At 33.3% G+C, this 19,253-nt stretch overlaps 1 protein-coding gene across 1 annotated transcript in view; it reads left to right on the top strand.

Annotated features, from left to right (window-relative positions):
* LOC114336102 (protein trapped in endoderm-1) overlaps positions 1-19,253 on the top strand; it is a 217,685-nt gene that overhangs the window by 118,599 nt on the left and 79,833 nt on the right. Inside the window, exon 2 of the mRNA XM_050663360.1 lies at positions 1,913-2,159. Within this exon, the coding sequence (XP_050519317.1) occupies positions 1,913-2,159 (247 nt within the window). The remainder of the gene's footprint in view (positions 1-1,912; positions 2,160-19,253) is intronic.

Genomic DNA, 19,253 nt, shown 5'->3' with positions numbered 1-19,253 from the left:
TTGTGTTTCTGTTTCTGCCGACGAAAACAAGTATTTCTGAGAACTTTTTACTAATTATAATTTTCGTGGACCCACAAACAGAAATGATGTTTTTTGTCGATACTCCTCAAAAAATAAATTTTTTCGCTAACACTTTATTAGGGATTATAATTTCACAATCATATAATCGAAAATAATATTTTTCGCGGAGTTATACTTTTCGTAGGAGGCGGCGATATATAATTTAGGACTAGAGGACCACAATAGAGCTCAAAAGGTCGCAGTGAATAGGCCAAAAAGCCACGTATTTGAATCTAATCTATCTATGAAGTGTCTAGCTATTGATAAAACGTTCCTTTTCCTCAGTAGGATAGTGAATATTGATAATTGTAATATTAAAGAATTTTGATCCAATTTGTAATTTACTCATTCTTTCACTTAACGGCTGGAAGTCTAGTATTTTGATTTATTTACATTGCGTATCTTGATTTTTATAACAATTAGTGCTGTTTCACATTATAAGAATTTAAACGTGCGAGGGTTAGAACGCACGACGACATTCCAATGGTGACGCATGTAATCATATGGAGCCTTTCTCACTAGACGGTGGTTGAAACGTTCGGTAAAGTCGCTGTGTTTATGCCGTCCCTCGTTTACAACAACAGACGGCAGCCGTGCCGTCTTTACGCACCCAGTAGCATAGGGGACTTAATGCATCCTTTCATTGTCGTTCAGTCGCACGAAGGTAGTTTCTTTGGTTGTTTGGTACATTATTTTGATTTACACTTTGTGGCTGTTTAAAGTAGGTGCATATATTTTATATTATGATGTCTCAGATTGATAGTGAAATATTAATAACATTAATTGAAGCGAGACCTGTTCATTGGGATAAAAGAATAGAAATATATAAAGATAGAAACTTGACGAGAAATGCTTGGAATGGTGTATGCCGTGCACTGAATTAATTTGAATTAATTAATTTGACGAATTAGGTGATAAAGAAAAAACCGGTTCCTCTTATTTCTTTTTCTTCGACGATAAAATAAACACAACGCTATAATTTGATTTGGCTCCATATAAAATATACCTTTTATTCTACGAAATTATATTTAGTTTTATAGGGTAAACAACTCGGTGAAAACTGGAATAGGGCTGTGGTCACGTCTTGTGTGAAATTGTCTAAAAACAACATTTAAAACGAGGGGAACAACATTTAAAAATGAATGGATGACAGAGGGTCTTTTAAATTCTGTACATGGAAAACATAGATTGTAATGTTGTTCTGAAGCTGTTTCCTTGTGGAATTTTTATAATAAACTAGTCTAAATTGGAAATAAGCCACAATTTAACTAAAAAAATAATTTTATTAACGTTTCGACGCCCAAATCGGATGTGGAAACGTTAATAAAATCATTTTTTTAGTTAAATTGTGGCTTATTTCCCATTTAGAATAGTTTATTACATAGATTGTATGAGCTAATTAGATGAGCTAATCCAAGATCCCACAAATAACTTAGTAGAACAACGATTATAAAAACAAATTAAGGCTTTTAATTAAAAACGTAAGAAATAATAACTGACAAAATAGAAATTGCAAATGAATTAAATATGCATTACAGTATATTAGGACGAAAGTATGGACAAAAAACACCCATGTGTAATATATCAGACATCGTATCATGTACCTACCTCAGCCACAAAGTGTAAATAAAAATAATATACCAAACAACACAGCAAAATATCTTCGTGCGACTCAATTCTTATTGTGTGAAAAGGATAGGTGCGTCAATACTATCGCACGAGAAAACCCTCGCACGTTCAAAATTCTTATAATGTGAAAGAGCACTTATTGTGTTACTTTTTATTAATCCATGCATTTCTGCCCATGTGTATTATTTCAGTTTAACATTTATTAGTTTATATTTTGTTTTAGGGAATTTGGTGACAGTGATAGCCTTAATAAGATGTCCGAAATTAAGGATACATGCCACTACAGCGTTCGTTCTCTCCCTGTGCATATCTGACCTAATATTCTGCTTAGTAAATTTGCCGCTAACCGCGGCAAGGTATATTTACGAATCATGGGTATTTGGAGACGGTCTCTGCAAACTATTTCCGGTACTGTTTTATGGAAATGTTGCCGTTTCCGTTCTGAATATGGTGGCGATCACGTTAAATAGGTAAATATAGCTATTGCATCATTTACATAATACCGTAATTTACCGAGATTTACTCTCTGAAACAAATCTGATTTTCATAGTTTTGTAGAATATATTATTACACTGGCCTTTAAAACGATCATGCGATCATTTATTAACGAATAGTTGTTTTAAAAAGGAAACTTTGAAATGCATAGGTAAACGGCCTAGCCGGGTAAGATGATGAAAACTGCCCCCAACTCGATTCGAATTCCATATAGGTCACCGTTTAGCATATATAGTCAAACTAACTTTCTGAAATTTTTAGCCCCCTAGGTGGTCATGTGACCCACCTAGAGCCTAATTAGGTTTTTATGTTTTTATTTTTTATCTCAGCCGCATCGAGAACTAGCGAAAAACTTTAAATAAAAAAGTTGAAAGCTTTGAAAAGTTCTGTCCGAACATTTTTTTTAATTTTTGGCGGGAAATTTAAATTTTAGAACGATTTTAAAATTTTAAATGAGTATAAAAAATAACTAAGACATTCGTTTTCACGAAAAAAAATATATAACGTGTATTTTTGCATAATATTTCACCCTGAATTTTTTCAAATTTTTAAAATTGGTGAAACGCACCTTTAAAAATAAAATCCGCATTTTTTCGGTTTTTTTTTTTCATTTTTTGATACAATTTTATAAATGTTTTTCAAAAAAGGTATCACCCTCACTATAATAGGTAAAAAACTGAAAAAAATTGGGGTTTGCTTAATAAAAAATGTTTGTAATGCCATCCATTTTCAAGATACAGGGCGTTGAAGAAAACAAAATTTTACATATTTTTTACGATTTTGCCGAAACTACTGGCAACATTGTAATAAAATTTGGCGAGTTTAACAGGTAGTTGTTGTGCATCTTTTGATATACAATTAAGAATTTTATCAAAAATGAATAACCATTTTCAATTTCATTTTCATTCTGGTGGGGTGTAGAACAGCATTATGTTATTTTATATGCCATTAGAGTGAAAACTTAGTCTTTAAGAATTTTATATTTATCATTGACGCGCATAGGGGTAATGGTCTGAACTTAAAGAAAAAGATAATACGCCACTGACATATTTCAAATTAACAATTGTTTTTGAATTCCTCGTTCAATTTGTGACAAAAAAATCTATCTTCCTATTTTTTCATACGATGCGCCATTTTTATTCAAAAAATAAAACATCTTAACCCTTACAAAGTATTCGAACTTCTAGTAGTTTCTACATCTACATAAACTCGTACATCCATTATAAAAACTAATTCGAAATATGTACTTTGGAAGCGTTAAGATATTTTTTTTTGCAGAAACACGGCGCGTCGTATGAAAAAATGAGAAGATAGTTTTTTTATCGCAAATTGAACGAGGAATTAAAAAATGATTGTTAATTTGAAATATGTCAGTGGCGTACTAACTTTTTTTCTTTGAAAAGTTCAGACCATTACCCCTATGTATGTCAAAACATGCACAATAACTACCTCTTAAAACCCGCCAAGTTTTATTACAATGTTGCCAGTAGTTTCGGCAAAATCGTAAAAAATCTGTAAAATTTTGTTTTCTTCAACGCCCTGTATCTTGAAAATGGATGGCGTTACAAAAAATTTTTATTAAGCAAACCCTAATTATTTTTCAGTTTTTTACCTATTATAGTGACGGTGTTACCTTTTTTGAAAAATATGTATAAAATTGTATCAAAAAACGAAAAAAAACCGAAAAATTGCGGTTTTTTATTTTTAAAGGTGCGTTTTACCAATTTTAAAAATTTGAAAAAATTCAGAGTGAAACATTATGCAAAATACACGTTACATATTTTTTTCGTGAAAACGAATGCCTTAGTTATTTTTTTATACTCATTTAAAATTTTAAAATCGTTCTAAAATTTAAATTTCTCTCCAAAAATAAAAAAAAAATTTCGGACAGAACTTTTTAAAGTTTGCAACTTTTTTATTTAAAGTTTTTCGCTAGTTCTCGATGCGGCTGGGATAAAAAATAAAAGCATAAAAACACTAATTAGGCTCTAGGTGGGTCACAGACCACCTAGGGTGCTAAAAATTTCAGAAAGTGAGTTTCACTATATATGCTAAACGGTGACCTATATGGAATTTGAATCGAGTTGGAGGCAGTTTTCATCATCTTACCTGGCTAGGCTCTTTGTATATGGATCATCGGTTATGATGCAAATGTGCACTATTTGACATAACAACGTTTGCAAATGTGCAACACTAACGAAAGAGGTGAGTTATCACTAAAGTTTATAATGGAACATGATTTAGACATATAGAATGTGGGAAAAAACCAACTTTCAAAACTCCACAACGAAGATAATTGATATACCTACAGTGGCCACGATTCACGTGAGTAGAAGTGGTGTCTTGGTGTCATCTCTCACTCTAGTTGAGGTGTCTTGTTTAGATAATTGACACATATATTTTAGAATAACAGGTAATAAGCCAGGTAATAAGATTTCTTATCTTATGGCAAACCTCATAAAACAAACTCGGAAAGATATCAAGAAGACCTGGAATATGGTTTAGACAGAGTTAAAGGACTATAAGGCAGTCATTGGACCTAGACATGGCAGGGTGCAGGAAAATGCAGTAGAGGTGGAAATTTAAACATTTCTATTCGACTAGGATAACATAGGTGACAGTTAACGTCACAAATACAAATAAAGGCTTAAATTAGTACAATAATAGGCTTAAGGCATAATATAAGAAGTGGATATGTGAAGAAAAATATTTGTGTTTTCTTTATTTATATAATTATGTATAAGGCACACTAAACGGATACAAAATCCAACCACATCCGCAGCATGTTTTAATATCTCTACTACTTCCAGGGGCCCCAAAAGATGACATCCAAGAAGATGTTGTCTAAACTGAGGCAGGGACTATTTGATAACATGACAAAGTAATATATACCACAACAGAATATATATCTATTTATCAAAATAACCGTGTCTTTTGTAATGCTACGGGGTCGATCCCCCATCTGTTTATTTAATTTTGCTCGACGTTTGTTTATTTACTTTTGAAGGTCATTGCTAATATCCTCTCGGTACACCCGAGTAGTTAATAATTAATATTATATTTAATATTATATATTATAAGATTTTAGAAAATAATTGAAGACCTAAGTGGAAGAAGGGGGTATGTTACAAAGCCTACCTTTTGGGATATGGGCAGTTAAAGTTTTTATTCCTCTACTTTTATCATGAAAATGGTGTTTGTGTTATGTATTTGGCTTTATTTATATTGTTATAAGCATTCCTTTACATATAATGTTGATAATTTGTTTTTATTTTTAATATTTTTTCTAAAAATAAATAAAAACTGTACATACAGCCTTCTTCCATTAATTTTAGTTTGTATAACTATCCTTTATCTTAATGGATGAAGGGGGTATGTTGCATGAAATAATACTCTATAATCAGTTTTACAGAAATTTATGTAATTGAACACAAAATAATATTTTTCTTCATGTGCCGTGCTCGATTATCGAGCGTTGGCTATCAAATTGGCTATAGTAATTTTGTTGATGGCAGTTCGGAAAAGGGATGCAGATTAAACCATTCTCACAGATTTCTAAGCCATGACGGTCTTCTTCGACCTGGCCCTTCTTCTTCCGTCTACCTTGCCTTGTATTATTAAATGGAATATATTGTACAGAGTGAGTCTTATGTATGGAAAGCCTCAATTTTCTCGGAAACGGCTTGCACGATTTTTTATAGATTTTGGTGGGTAAGGGTTTTCTAATGCGGACGATATTATAGTGGTAATTATATTGTTGTCAGATCTTCCGTTTTTCTGGAAATCTAATGAAGTTTCTTATTTCAAATGGAACATTCTCTATATTTTTTGCGTTTTGAAGTCCTTAAGAAATGCTGATTATTTTTCGTGTTATATTCCCTATACCTAAATGCCATAATTTCGGAGTTATTGCTACATTTATTAAAAACAAAATTAACAAATTATAAAAATCAATTTTTTCGGCCCGGGTAGACATTATTTTAGGTTCTTTTGATCATTGGAAACAAAAAAGATCTTATGTAATTTTGCTCTAAAGTTAATCGTTTTCGAGTTATAAACAATTTAAACCTGAAAAAAAAAACGAAAAATGTTTCATACCTCCTTCTTCCATTCAAGAATCGTATTTTACATGTTACATACCACCTTCATCCACTAGCATATCTCCTATTAAGCTTTTAGAGGTACAGTATAAGAGTCATATGATAGTGAAGTTACATACCACCTTCATTCACTAGGAAACTAAAAATTTTAGAAAATGTGACATACCCCCTTCTTCCACCTAGGTCTTCATTTTAGAGTCCAGAATATTTTTAATAAATAATAATCTCAACACATAAGTACCAGTAAGAGGAGTACCTATATCCTTTGCTGATTGTCGTATGTGTGATTCTCCGAAAGTAGAATCCTGCTAATAAACTCATCAAAAATACTACTTCTTAATATACAAGCTTTTAAAATATCAAAAAAAAAAGATATGGAATTAAGTACAAGAAATGAACTTTATTGTTTAATTACCGATCAAATGTGTTAATATTAATTGATAAAACAGTATAAAAATTGGATTTTTGATAAATTCACACAAAAATAGATTCCTTTATAATATGTATTTATTGGGCCAAATGTTAATCTCATTTGTAAATTCAAGGATTTGTTTTAAATTTAATTTAGCTGGCGTAGTTTTTTTGTTATAAACAGTTAACAAAAGGGATTTCCTCTAGTTCAGTTCCTAATTATATACCAGTTGAAGGACACATGTGAGAGTTGATTATGCAATCAAAAGCAGAACGATGAACGAAGTATGCAATTTAATCTAGAGTTCTAGAGTGAGTAGGAAATTCACTATTTTTGTTGGGCATAAGCCACAATTTTACTTTAAAATTTAGTTTATTTCACGTAAACTTAATTAGGCTTACGAAAAAAGGATACTATGCTTTGTTTTTAAACCAAGAGGAGTAAACTAAAAAGATAGATTAACACCTAAGAAAGTCACTAGAAACATCACAAATTACATCTTCCTTTTTCATTGATCATATCGGCTTTTGACAATAATCCATAAATATTAAATTATACTAATACGTCGCAAACGGATCGAGTATTAGAAATGTTAGCAAAACTAACCACTGACATTCAGGAAATGAAAGAGGAACAGAAGCAGTATAGACAGGAGATTAAGGAACTAAGGGAAGAAAACGATCATATAAAAAAAGAAAATAAGGATCTGAAGCAAAAAATGGACAAAATGGAGGAGAGGATGGATAAAATGGAAAAAGAAAAGAGAAGAAACAATGTAATCATACAAGGAATGGACATAAATACATACGATCAGAATATATAATAAAGAAAATGATAGAGGATTTCTGCGCTAAAACACTGCAGGTGGAAATAAATATTAAGGGGGCAACAAAGTTAGGAAATAAAACATGTCTGGTGGAACTGAAGAACGCAACTGATAAAGAAAAGATAATGGTAAATAAAAACAAATTACAAAAGGTTGGCCAGGAAAAGATATACATTAATGAAGATATGAATAAAATAGAAAGGGAAATACCAGGAAGAATAAGAAAACGAGCAAAGAAAGAGAAAGAAGAAGGAAAGAATGTAAAAATTGGTTTCCAGAAACTGACAGTAAACGACGAAATCTGGAAGTGGAACGCCAAGGTGAACCGCTTTGAGGTGCAGCAAAGTTCAAAAAAGTAAAAACGGTATGTAACAGTAAAACAACCGAGGCAACGATTAAGGCAAATGAGAAAGATATATGAAAAATAAACTTTGGAACTTGGAATGTGAGAGGGACGTATGGTGCAGGCAATTTGAAAGAACTAGTAAGAGAAGTCAAGAAATATAAATTGGACTTGCTTGCAGTACAAGAAACCAAACAATTAGGAACTGAAATAGTGGATGTAGAGGGCACAACCTTTTTTAAAAGTGGTGGAAAGGACAGAACCAGAGGAACAGGTTCCATACTACAAGAAAACTTGAAATCAAGGGTAATAGCTTTTAAACCTATATCTGACAGACTGTGTTCTTTAAGAATGAAAGGGGAAAGAAGAAATATAAGCATTATAAATGTGCGTGCATGCTCCCATAGAGGATGCGGATGAAGATGAGAAAGACATGTTCTATGAGCAACTAGAGGAGGAATACGAAAAAACACCGAAATACGATATGAAAATAATAATGGGCGATTTCAACTCAAAGATTGGAAAAGAAAATATATATGAGAACATAGTAGGGAAACATAGCAAACATGATATAACAAATAATAACGGGCACCGAGCAGTATGTTTTGCAATGGAGAGAAATATTGTAATAAGAAGTACACAACTCCGCCGGAAGGAAATCCACAAAGGGACATGGAAGTCGCCCGACGGAAAAACAATTAACCAAATAGATCATGTAGTAATAGAAAAAATGTACATGAATTTTATATCAAAAATAAAAAGCATGAGAGGAGCAGAATGCAATTCAGACCACTACCTAGTAAGAGTGACATGCATAAGAAACTGGGGTTCGACCGGGAAGGGAAAACGGAAAAGAACGGAAGGTAAGAGAAAATACAATTCGACCCTATTGAAAAGTGAAGAAGTAAAAGATAAATATAATGAAAAAATACAAATAGAACTGGCAACATGCGCACAAGAAATGGAAATCGAAGAAAGATGGGAGAAAGTAAAAACATCAGTAATGAAGGCAAATGAGGCAGTTCTAAACAGTAAAGTGAGAAAAGGAAAAGTAAATGACTGGTATGATGAAGAATGTGAAAAAGCAGCTGAAGCAGTTAGGAGAGCTAGACAAATAATCCTATTAAAAGAAAACGAGAATAACAGAAATGTGTATAGGGACGCAAGATGGGAAATGAAAAGACAATGTAGGAGAAAGAAAAGAATATCCAAAGAAGATAAGCTAAAGGAAATCGAAGAAAAATTTCAAACTAAAGAAATAAGGTCACTTTATCAAGAGGTTAAAAGAATGGACAAAGGATATCAGAGCCGAAGCATCTATATTAAGAATGAAGAAGGATTGCTAACCAGTGAAACAGCGCAGGTGCTAGAAAGATGGAAAAATTATTTCGAAGAGCTATTAAATAATGTTGAAAAGGACGAGATGGACATAACACAGAACATGGAAGAAAACGATACGATAGTGGGGACGCCAACAAAACAAGAGGTATCTAATGAATATAATCAGCCAACTTAAAAACAACGAAAGTCCAGGAGCGACAGAAATAACAGCTGAAATGTTAAACGCAGGAGGAGAACAACTGTATGAGCAACTATATTGGCTGGTGAAAAAGATATGGGAAGAGGAAAAAATGCCAAATGACTGGATGCTGGCTAGAATCTGTCCCATACATAAAAAGGAGATAAACAAACATGTGAAAATTATAGGGGAATAGCACTCCTAGAGACAGGGTATAAGATAATAGCGCAATGCATACGTGGAAGACTGAACGAATACATGGAGGATACTGTGGGAGAGTACCAGACAGGCTTTCGATCCAACCGTTCGGTAACAGACCAGATTTTCACGCTAAAAGAATTACAAGCAAATTGCTATGAGTACAAAACGACCCTGTATGCGCTGTTCGTAGATTTCAAACAGGCATATGATCGTATAAATAGAAAAGAAATGTACCGTGCTCTTAAACAACTGCAAATTCCCAAAAAATTGATTAGCTTGATTGAAATGACATTGGCAAAAACGAAAAGCAAAGTAGTGTGGAAAGAAATCTCAGAGGACTTCGAAATCAAGCAAGGACTCAGGCAGGGTGATCCGATGTCAACCACGTTGTTCAATCTTGTTCTTGAAGTAATAATGAGGAATTGCAGCATAAAAATGGAAGAAACCATCTTTAAAAACGAACATCAATGTATTGCTTTTGCGGATGATCTAAATTAGCAAAATCAAAGAAAGAATTGAAAAGAATTGTGAAAAAGATAGAAAAAGAAGCAAATAGGTTTGGTCTAAAGATAAATGAAAAGAAAACTAAATACATGATAATGGGTGATACACAGCAAGACACTGAAGAGTTTATAAAAATACAAGGGGAGAAAGATTACATATTATATATACAGTTTTGACAGAGCGGAAGAGTTTACTTACCTTGGTGTGAAAGTAAAGGAAAATGGACATGAAGATAAAGAAATAGAATCCAGAATTACAAAAGGCAACCAGAAATACGGAATGCTGAGATCCTTAATGAAGTCGAAGTTTGTTTCAAGAAAAACAAAAGAAAGAATTTACAAGACAGTGATTAGAGCTACGGTTGTATATGGAGCTGAATTATGGGTTTTAAGAAAGGCAGATGACGAAAGATTAGAAAGATGGGAGAGGAAAATTCTCCGATCAATTTACGGCGGCATAAATACACAAATGGGATGGAGAAGAAGGACAAATATAGAGTTGGAAGAGCTGTATACGGAACCAAAAATCACCGCAATAATAAAGGCACATAGAATAAGATGGCTGGGACATGTGCAAAGATTGGAAAACCATAGAATGACTAGGATGATATTGAACAGGAAACCAGTAGGGAAAAAAGGAAAGGAAGACCCCGTAAAAGACGGTTTGACAGCGTCCAAGCAGATTTACGAGAATTAAAAATAGATAACTGGAGAAACAAGGTATTAGACAGAAGAGAATGGAGAGGAGTGGTAAGAAGAGCGCAAGAGAAATTGTAACAGAAGAATGTGCCATGAATTGTAAAATGAGAGCTATATATATGTATATATTTATATGATGTATTTTTTTAAATAGACAAATTAATATTGTATATTGTAGATATGTATAGAAAAAAAATGTAATTGTGTTTTACGCCCAGGGCCTACATGGCCTGTTGAGCAAAATAAATAAAATACGTCGCAAAAGAGTTCTAAAAACACTCCCATTTTTAGTTCAACTATAAATGGGAGAAAAACAAAAGAATTGACAGAGTGAGACTCAAAGATGTACTCCATCTTCTCTATAATAGAAAGTTCTCCAAAATAGCATAAAAACTATTGAAAGCGAGAGAAATAAATCCCAAATCTAAACAATAAATCTGAATCTTCTCGTGAAACCAATTTCTGGTAACATCCTTAATCTCTGCCTTTTACCATTTATAAGGCAAGGGGGCAACAAATATAGAAGACGAAAGTTGATTCCTTGTACTCAAAATGGACGGAATTCTGCAGAAAGGATCCAACCCACACTTTGATAAAACTGAGATATTAGCCAAAAACTTTACGATATACTCGTAATTTAAAATTCGTTATTAAAAATAATTATGGATTAACATTAGAATCAGTACAGTATTAACAATTCTAATGTTAAACCATAATTAACAAAGTAAGTTATCAATCGAACTAGCACAGAAAACGACAATAAATATCGTTCCCATACCACCAGATTGACAACAAGTGGAATAATTTCTTTGGTTACACCTCCTGAGATTTTCAAAATTTATAAATCATACAGGATGCCGAGGAAATTAAGATTGAGAGAATTTTAAATAATTCACAACTCATCTGCTCAGCGTGGTAAAAGTTCCAACAAGAAATATTCCTTAATACTGCTACAAAAGAGTAAATGAATTGAAAATGTGTATAAACATTTTCAATTTCTTTGCAACACGAAAATGCAGCAGCTGCATAATGCTCTGGTTAAATCGGAGAATGCAGGAAGCTTCTATACCGGTTTCGGAGGTATTTTCTCCTTAAGGAATCTACCTTAAGAAATTTAATAAGTTTAGTTAAGCTGCTGCATATGACACTCAAATATATATTAAGATTCTACTTATAAATAAGAATTCTGTACCCCATACCTCGCTTTACGTCCTAGATACGTTCCACGAAACATGGCCGCAAAGCGAAATGCCGTATAACGAATCAATTATTCTATACTTACCCCATTGCACGAATATACGACCCTCTTGGATTATTGCGACAACGAATATTTTACTGTGCAAAATATGAAGAACGAAAGTAAATTGCAAATTATATTGTTGTTTATTGGAGTAATTATTAGAGAAAAGACTTTCTTACTTCTTATCTTGCACACTAAAATATTCGTTGTCGCGATAATCCAAAACAGTCGTATATTCGTGGAATACACAATAAAAATTCATAAAAATTTAATGGGATCGGTTCCAAATTTGTTAAATATGTTACATGGTTTGCCGTTAAAAATGCATTTTATCTATTTATTTTATTTAAATCAAAAATACATAAAAAAGCACTTACACTGGTATATAAAATAATAATAGATTCCAAAAACCAAAAATAATCTACAAACTCCAAGCTTTCTTGTTGTATCTACATATAACGGGTAAATGATTTTTATTTAGTCCTCTAATACTCTAATAGACCTGGATTTTTGGACAAATTAGAAGTGGTTTTAGCTTAAAATCACCAGTGGCATTTGCACCAAGTAGCAAAGTTAATCGTTCTTTAGACCATTTATAACCAGGCGCAGTTTTTTCTGTTTTTGAAATGTACGTGCGATCAGGCATTTGCTTCCAACAAGTCCTGTTTTGTCTACGTTAAACACTTGTTCAAGTTTATAACCACCTTTTTCTACAATTCCCTTTAAAATGTTAAGATATTGCTTAGATGCGGCCTCATCTCATTTTATTTTCAAATTATGCCTAAACAAGTGGAAATAGAAAAGAGTGCATCGAGATTGCGTTTGCTCGAGAATGACAACATGGGCCTGTTATAGCGAAACATTTTAGGCCGTAAATCGAAACCGTGCCGTAATTGAACAGGGCCGTTATAGCGAAATGCCGTATACAGAGCGGCCGTATAGCGAGGTATGGGTGTACTTTCTTGGTTATTGGTTAAGAAACTGCTATTGAATAATATGGTCTTTCAGATAAATAGGCTTTAGTCATTTTAAGGAACTTGGGAAAGATGTTGCAGATTTAAGTTGTAGAGGGAGATGGTTGTAAAGTTTTTTTGCAGAATATAATATAGATTTCTTTACTAACTCAATGAACGGGATCGGTAAATAGATGTTAAAGGTAGAATTTCTGGTGGAATAGTCATGTCTAGGTCTTGATGGAAAGACATGTAGATGTTTGCGAATTAAGCAAACAGTTTCTAAAATATATAAAGAAGGTAGTGTTAGAATCCTGTGATCTTTGAAGTAGCTTCTGCAATGTGTTGTTCTTCTGAGGCCAAACAGATATCTTATTGCTCTTTTTTGTAATTTAAAAATAACGTCGGATTGGGCAGCCGTACTAGAACCCCAAAAAGGGAGACCATATCGAAGATGGGACTCGAACAAAGAAAAATATGTTATTTTGGAAGAGGCTAAATTCATTTCCTTCTAAACATATCTTATTGCAAAGCAAGCTGAGGATAGTTTCTAGCTTAACACATCAATATGAAGGGGCCATTTAAGGTTGCTATCTAAAAAACACCAAGAAACTTTACAGAATCAATGATACTGATCTGGCTGTTATGGTTGAAGAGCTCCTTTATAGGATAATGCTACTGTTTTATCTACGTTAAAAGAGAGTAAATTTTAATCGGACCAGGATTTTATTGTGAGTAGATCAGAAGTTATAGTAGCATGAAGAGTTGCGATATTTGAGTTGCTCCAAGTGATACTGGTATCATCAGCAAAAAGAAAAACTTTTCCCTCGATTTTTAAGCTAGTGATGTCATTAATAAAGATAAGGAAAAGTAGAGGACCCAATACTGAACCTTGTGGTACCCCGCATACAACATTTTTGAGACTAGAGTCTGTATTATTTGCTCTAACGAGTTGTTTCCTATTATCCAAGTAAGATTGAAACCAGTTCTAAGAAATACCTCGAATTCCATAGAAATCCAGCTTTTTTATCAAAATGTTGTGATTTACACAATCAAAAGCTTTGGCATAATCACAAAAAACAGTGGCAGTGTTCATATTATTGTTTAATGCTTGATAAACCTCATGTAGTACAGAAAACATGGCATCTGTGGTACATTTATTAATTAAAAAGCCGAACTGATTTTGTGATAAAATTGTATGAGTCTCTCAATAATTTTGGAGAGTACCGGTAGTAATGCAATAGGTCTATAATTGCAGGCATTTGATTTTTCACCACCCTTATGAAGAGGAATAATGATGGCCGTCTTTAGGCACTCTGGAAATTTACCTTTCTCAAAAGAATCATTAATTAGAGAGATGAGGACTCCCAACACACTGTCTGGGAGATTTGAGAAAATTTTTATGGATAGTCTATCGGTACTACAGGAAGATTTGCTTTTGATACTATTGATTGTTTGGATCAGTTCAGATTTATCAACCGGTCTTATAAAGAATGAATTTGAGACCTTTCCTGAATTAGGGAGATAGGAAATGGGATCTTGTTGTGACACAATAGTTGATGTTATAATTTTACTCACATTAACAAAGTATTCATTTAGATTTTTTGGGTCTGGAAGGGAAAATGTTTGAGCTGTGTGAGTTTTATTTCGAAGATCGTTTATTATGGACCAAGTTTCTTTTGCAACACTTTTGGAGCAGACAGTTTTGATAGTACAATTCTTTAGCTGATTTTATAAGTTTTAAATAGGTTGCCCTGTACTTGGTGATATATTCAGTAACAGAGATGTTGGTAGTAAATTTCTTGATGTACAGTATATATATATATATATATATATATATATATATATATATATATATATATATATATATATATATATATATATATATAACAAGGAGAGGTTAACGCGAGTTAATAAATATCGGCATGGCTCGCAACAATGAAAATACAAAATATGCATAAGATGGAATGCAACCACAGACACGTGTTTCTGACTTATTAGTCGTCATCAGTATGGTATAGCCAAACAGGAGCTATATATATTTGGTTATATATTTGGTTATATATATATTTATTATATATTTGGCTATACCATACTGATGACGACTAATAAGTCAGAAACACGTGTCTGTGGTTGCATTCCATCTTATGCATATTTTGTATATATATATATATATATATATATATATATATATGTATATATATATATATATATATATATATATATATATATATATATATATAATGTTCTTGAACTCCTAAGTGGAGCATAGAGCTTCAGTGAAAACGCGCCATCGGGTTCTATTTTGCGCTAGGGCCTTCACCTCATTCCAAGACTTTCCTTGACTTCTTATCTCGTCCATGATGGATCTTCTCCAAGTTTGTGCTGGGCGACCTCTTTTTCTTTTTCCTTGGGGATTCCACTCTAGGGCAGTTTTTGCTATACTGGAACTATCTTTTCGGAGTGTGTGACCTATCCACCCCCACTTTCTGAACTTTATTTCATTTTCTACCCTATTTTGTTGGGTCAGGTGTAGCAGATCTTCGTTTCTGATGGTGTTTGGCCAGAAAATACGCACAATTCTTCGTAGACATTTCTTAACAAAGACCTGCAATTTGTCTGTAAGGGATTTTGTCACTTTCCAGGTTTCACATCCATAGAGTAGAACAGATATAACATTTGACTGGAATATTCGGATCTTTGTCCTTGTAGTATATTCCCCAGACCTCCAAACAGGGTTAAGCATGCTGAATGTTTGTTGAGCTTTTCGTATCCTCATACGAATATCGTTTTCTGTACCTCCGCTTTCTGTTATGACACTTCCAAGATACGTGAAGTTTTCCACATTTTCAATCTGCATGTTGTCAATATTAAATAGCGTGTTGTTCCTTGCGTTTATTCTCATGGATTTGGTTTTACTAATATTGATTTTTAAACCTATTTTATTGGCCTCAGTGGATAGTGTTTCCAATTGATCGGCCACATCCTGGAACCTTTGTCCTATCAGGCAGATATCGTCGGCGTATTCCAGATCACTTAGGCGTGTGGTTAACGTCCATCGTATCCCTTTTGTGTCGAAGTCTAGTTTGGAGAGAACATAGTCTAGAGATATGTTAAACAGAAACGGAGAAAGCACACATCCCTGTCTGACTCCAGTAAGTACGTCAAATTCGTCACTGTTGATCCCATTGTGTGTCACGCTGCACGTCGCCTCAGTGTACAGTGACTTTATAATCGAAATTATTTTATGTGGAATGTTTCTTAGCTCTAAAATTTTCCATATAGCAGCATGAGATAGGCTGTCAAAGGCACGTTCGAAATCAACAAAAACCATGTATAGAGGTGTGTTCCATTCAACCGATTGTTCCATTATTACCCTCACAGTATTAATGTGATCTATGCAGGAAGATTCTTGTCTAAAACCTGCTTGATTTGCTCGAAATTCAACCTTGTTTGTTAATCTTTTATGTACGATGGTCGTAAAAATTTTATTTATGACGGTAAGCAAGGTTATTCCTCTCCAATTTTTGCACAGTGTGAGGTTGCCCTTTTTTGGAAGCTTAATAATGTTACCTTTTTTCCAGCCCGCTGGAATGCGGTTTGTTTCCCACACCTCTCGGACTATGGGGAGCAAAAGTTCAGCGGTTAGATGCGGGTCAGTTTTAAGTAGTTCGGCAGCAATGTTATCGATTCCCGGGGACCTGTTATTTCTCAGAGATTTGATAGCTGTTATTATCTCCGTTTTGGAAGGGGACTCGCAAGATATATGCAAGTCTATATTCTGAGGGTGTTCAACAATTTAATCTGCGTTATCCCTGGGCGTGCCTAGTATCTCCTGAAAGTGCTCTTTCCATCTCTCTACTTGGTCATCCGTTGTAGTAAGTAATTCGCCTGTCTTGGATCTTACAATGTTCGAACAGTTAGGTCCATTTTTTGTTAATCGTCTAGTAATTTGGTACAGCTCTCTAGTCCTGTTGTGTTGTGCAGCTGTTTCTGCTTGTTTTGCCAGTTCTTCAGCCCACCTTCTTTTGTCTCTTCTTGCATTTCTTTTAACTGCTTTATTTAGTGTTTTATATTCTTGTTGTCGGTTCGTTCTTTCTTCTACAGTTCTTGCTTGCAAGATATCTTTTTTTCGTTGTTTTCTTTCCTCGATAAGATTCCAAGTTTCATCTGATATCCATTCCTTTCTATCTTTCTCTTTTTTACCCAGTTTGTCTTCAGCTATTTCTGTCAGAATATTTGCCAAGTCTTCCCAGTTATTTACTTCACGTTCTCTTGTTTTTAATGTACAGTAGTGAACGCATATTTTTGGCTGATATGCGGACATCTTTGGTAGTCCAGGGTTTGTGAGGATAATATGTATCCAAAGAATATATGTCCAATAAATCGGTAGAAGAAGTATCGGCCGACCTGGCAAAAGATGGAGTGACAACCTTCCATAGAGGTATCAATTCGCTAATGAACAAGCAGAATTGCTTATAAAGAGGAAGAAGAAGAAGAATTGGGACAAAATTAACTTACAATAATCTGCTATTCAGACAACGGAATACTAATATGTAGAAGTAAAGATGATTTACATATGCTGCAACAATCTATGTAATATAACCGCCATAAAATTTAACAAGTTAATTTCCCCAAAAAAGACAAAATGCTTGGTTATAACAGCAAATCTACTAGGATGTAAATTGGAGCTGGAGGGTCAGATAATAGAACAATTTATTGATGGAGTTTAAATATGAAATATCTAGGCATCACACTATCTAACTCCGGAAAGCTCGAAACAGAAATGGAAGATCAAGTGAAGTGTACACAAAAAAAGAAGAAGAAGTAATGCACCTTTAGTGCACTTATAATTTAATCGCTAATAACTTTTTGGTTGATACGATATTTTCTTTAATAAAAAAATATGAGGGTAATCTAAAATAAGGGTAGACAAAAACTATACACATTTATTACTGAATCATTAATTCAATATTTTTATTTTTAGTTATTTTTAAAAATTCTCAAACGATTTGGTTTTACGATTTCATTGAAAACGATCTGAGAGATCTACCATTAGGAACTTAGTTAAAATATGTTTCTTTATATTCAATCGATTTTGTATAACCTTTTTTATACTACTTTGTTTATCAACGGAATGAAACCGTTGTGTAGAGATAAATGTCTAATTGTGTTGGTTGGGTTAAAAAAATAAAGACTAATCCCTTTTTCCTGTTTTGAGTACAGAAATTTAAACAAATCATTGGGAATTAAAATAAATCACAATATTTAGTTTACAAACAAACTTGATCACGCTATCAAAATAGCATGTTAGATCGAGAGAAGGTAGAAATTGAAATTATCGAATGATTTAACACAAACACTATTTTTTCTATTATCGATCAGTTAGAACTGCTGTTAGTCAAATTACCAATCAAAACCGCAAATTGTAGTGGTTATTTTATGAATACTAATGTAAATTATAAAATGGTCTTTAAATAGTATCGGTCATTGGATAGAGGTATCATCAGTTCAATAGGGCTTTTCATCGATTGTCATTTGTTTCGAGCTTCTGTCATGTGTTGTATAATCTGTGTATAATATTAATATACACGGATTATACGACATTTGACAGAAGCTCGAAACAAATGACTGTGAATGAAAAGCCCTATTAAAATATCTTGGAAGTTATGATTAGATTCGCTAAATGTGTGAAATATGATCGCATAATTATACATTCGTATTGGAAGAAATTAGGATAGGCCCATGTTCAACTTTGGACACAGAAGGCTGGATGATGGTAGCAATTTCTCGAACAGTTTGGATATATTACTAGTAGCAAAATAGGTCGATAAAACTCCATTTTGCTTAAGTACTTAACAGGTTTTGGAACCATTATGTCTTTGGCGTTTTCCCATACGTCTGGAACACCTTTTCTTCTGTAAATGCCGTCTCCAAATAGGTGGTTCACTTCTTGGACATCTTGGAAATTAGCGCACCCTAATATGTCTGTGTAGATATTGGCATTGGATCCGACCGTCACATGTAACACCGTTGCCGTATCCTCTGTTTTTTCATACTATCACGTTACAATTTTTTCTGATATTATATTTGTGTGTGAAATGTATCATTTTTGTGTATTTTAGGTATGTTCTAATATGTTATGTATATATAGGTTTTTATCTGATTATTTGAAATCATTGTGACGTTTAACTTGCTAGAATTAATTTCTCACCTTTAGTACTATCCTTGGATTATAAGCTTTAATTTGACACCTAATTTTTTGTCATTATA

This window comes from Diabrotica virgifera, chromosome 10 (assembly GCF_917563875.1).
Source record: "Diabrotica virgifera virgifera chromosome 10, PGI_DIABVI_V3a".
Taxonomy (NCBI): domain Eukaryota; kingdom Metazoa; phylum Arthropoda; class Insecta; order Coleoptera; family Chrysomelidae; genus Diabrotica; species Diabrotica virgifera.
Note: the sequence above shows the minus strand (reverse complement) of the source record. Positions and strands in the feature narration are given on the sequence as shown.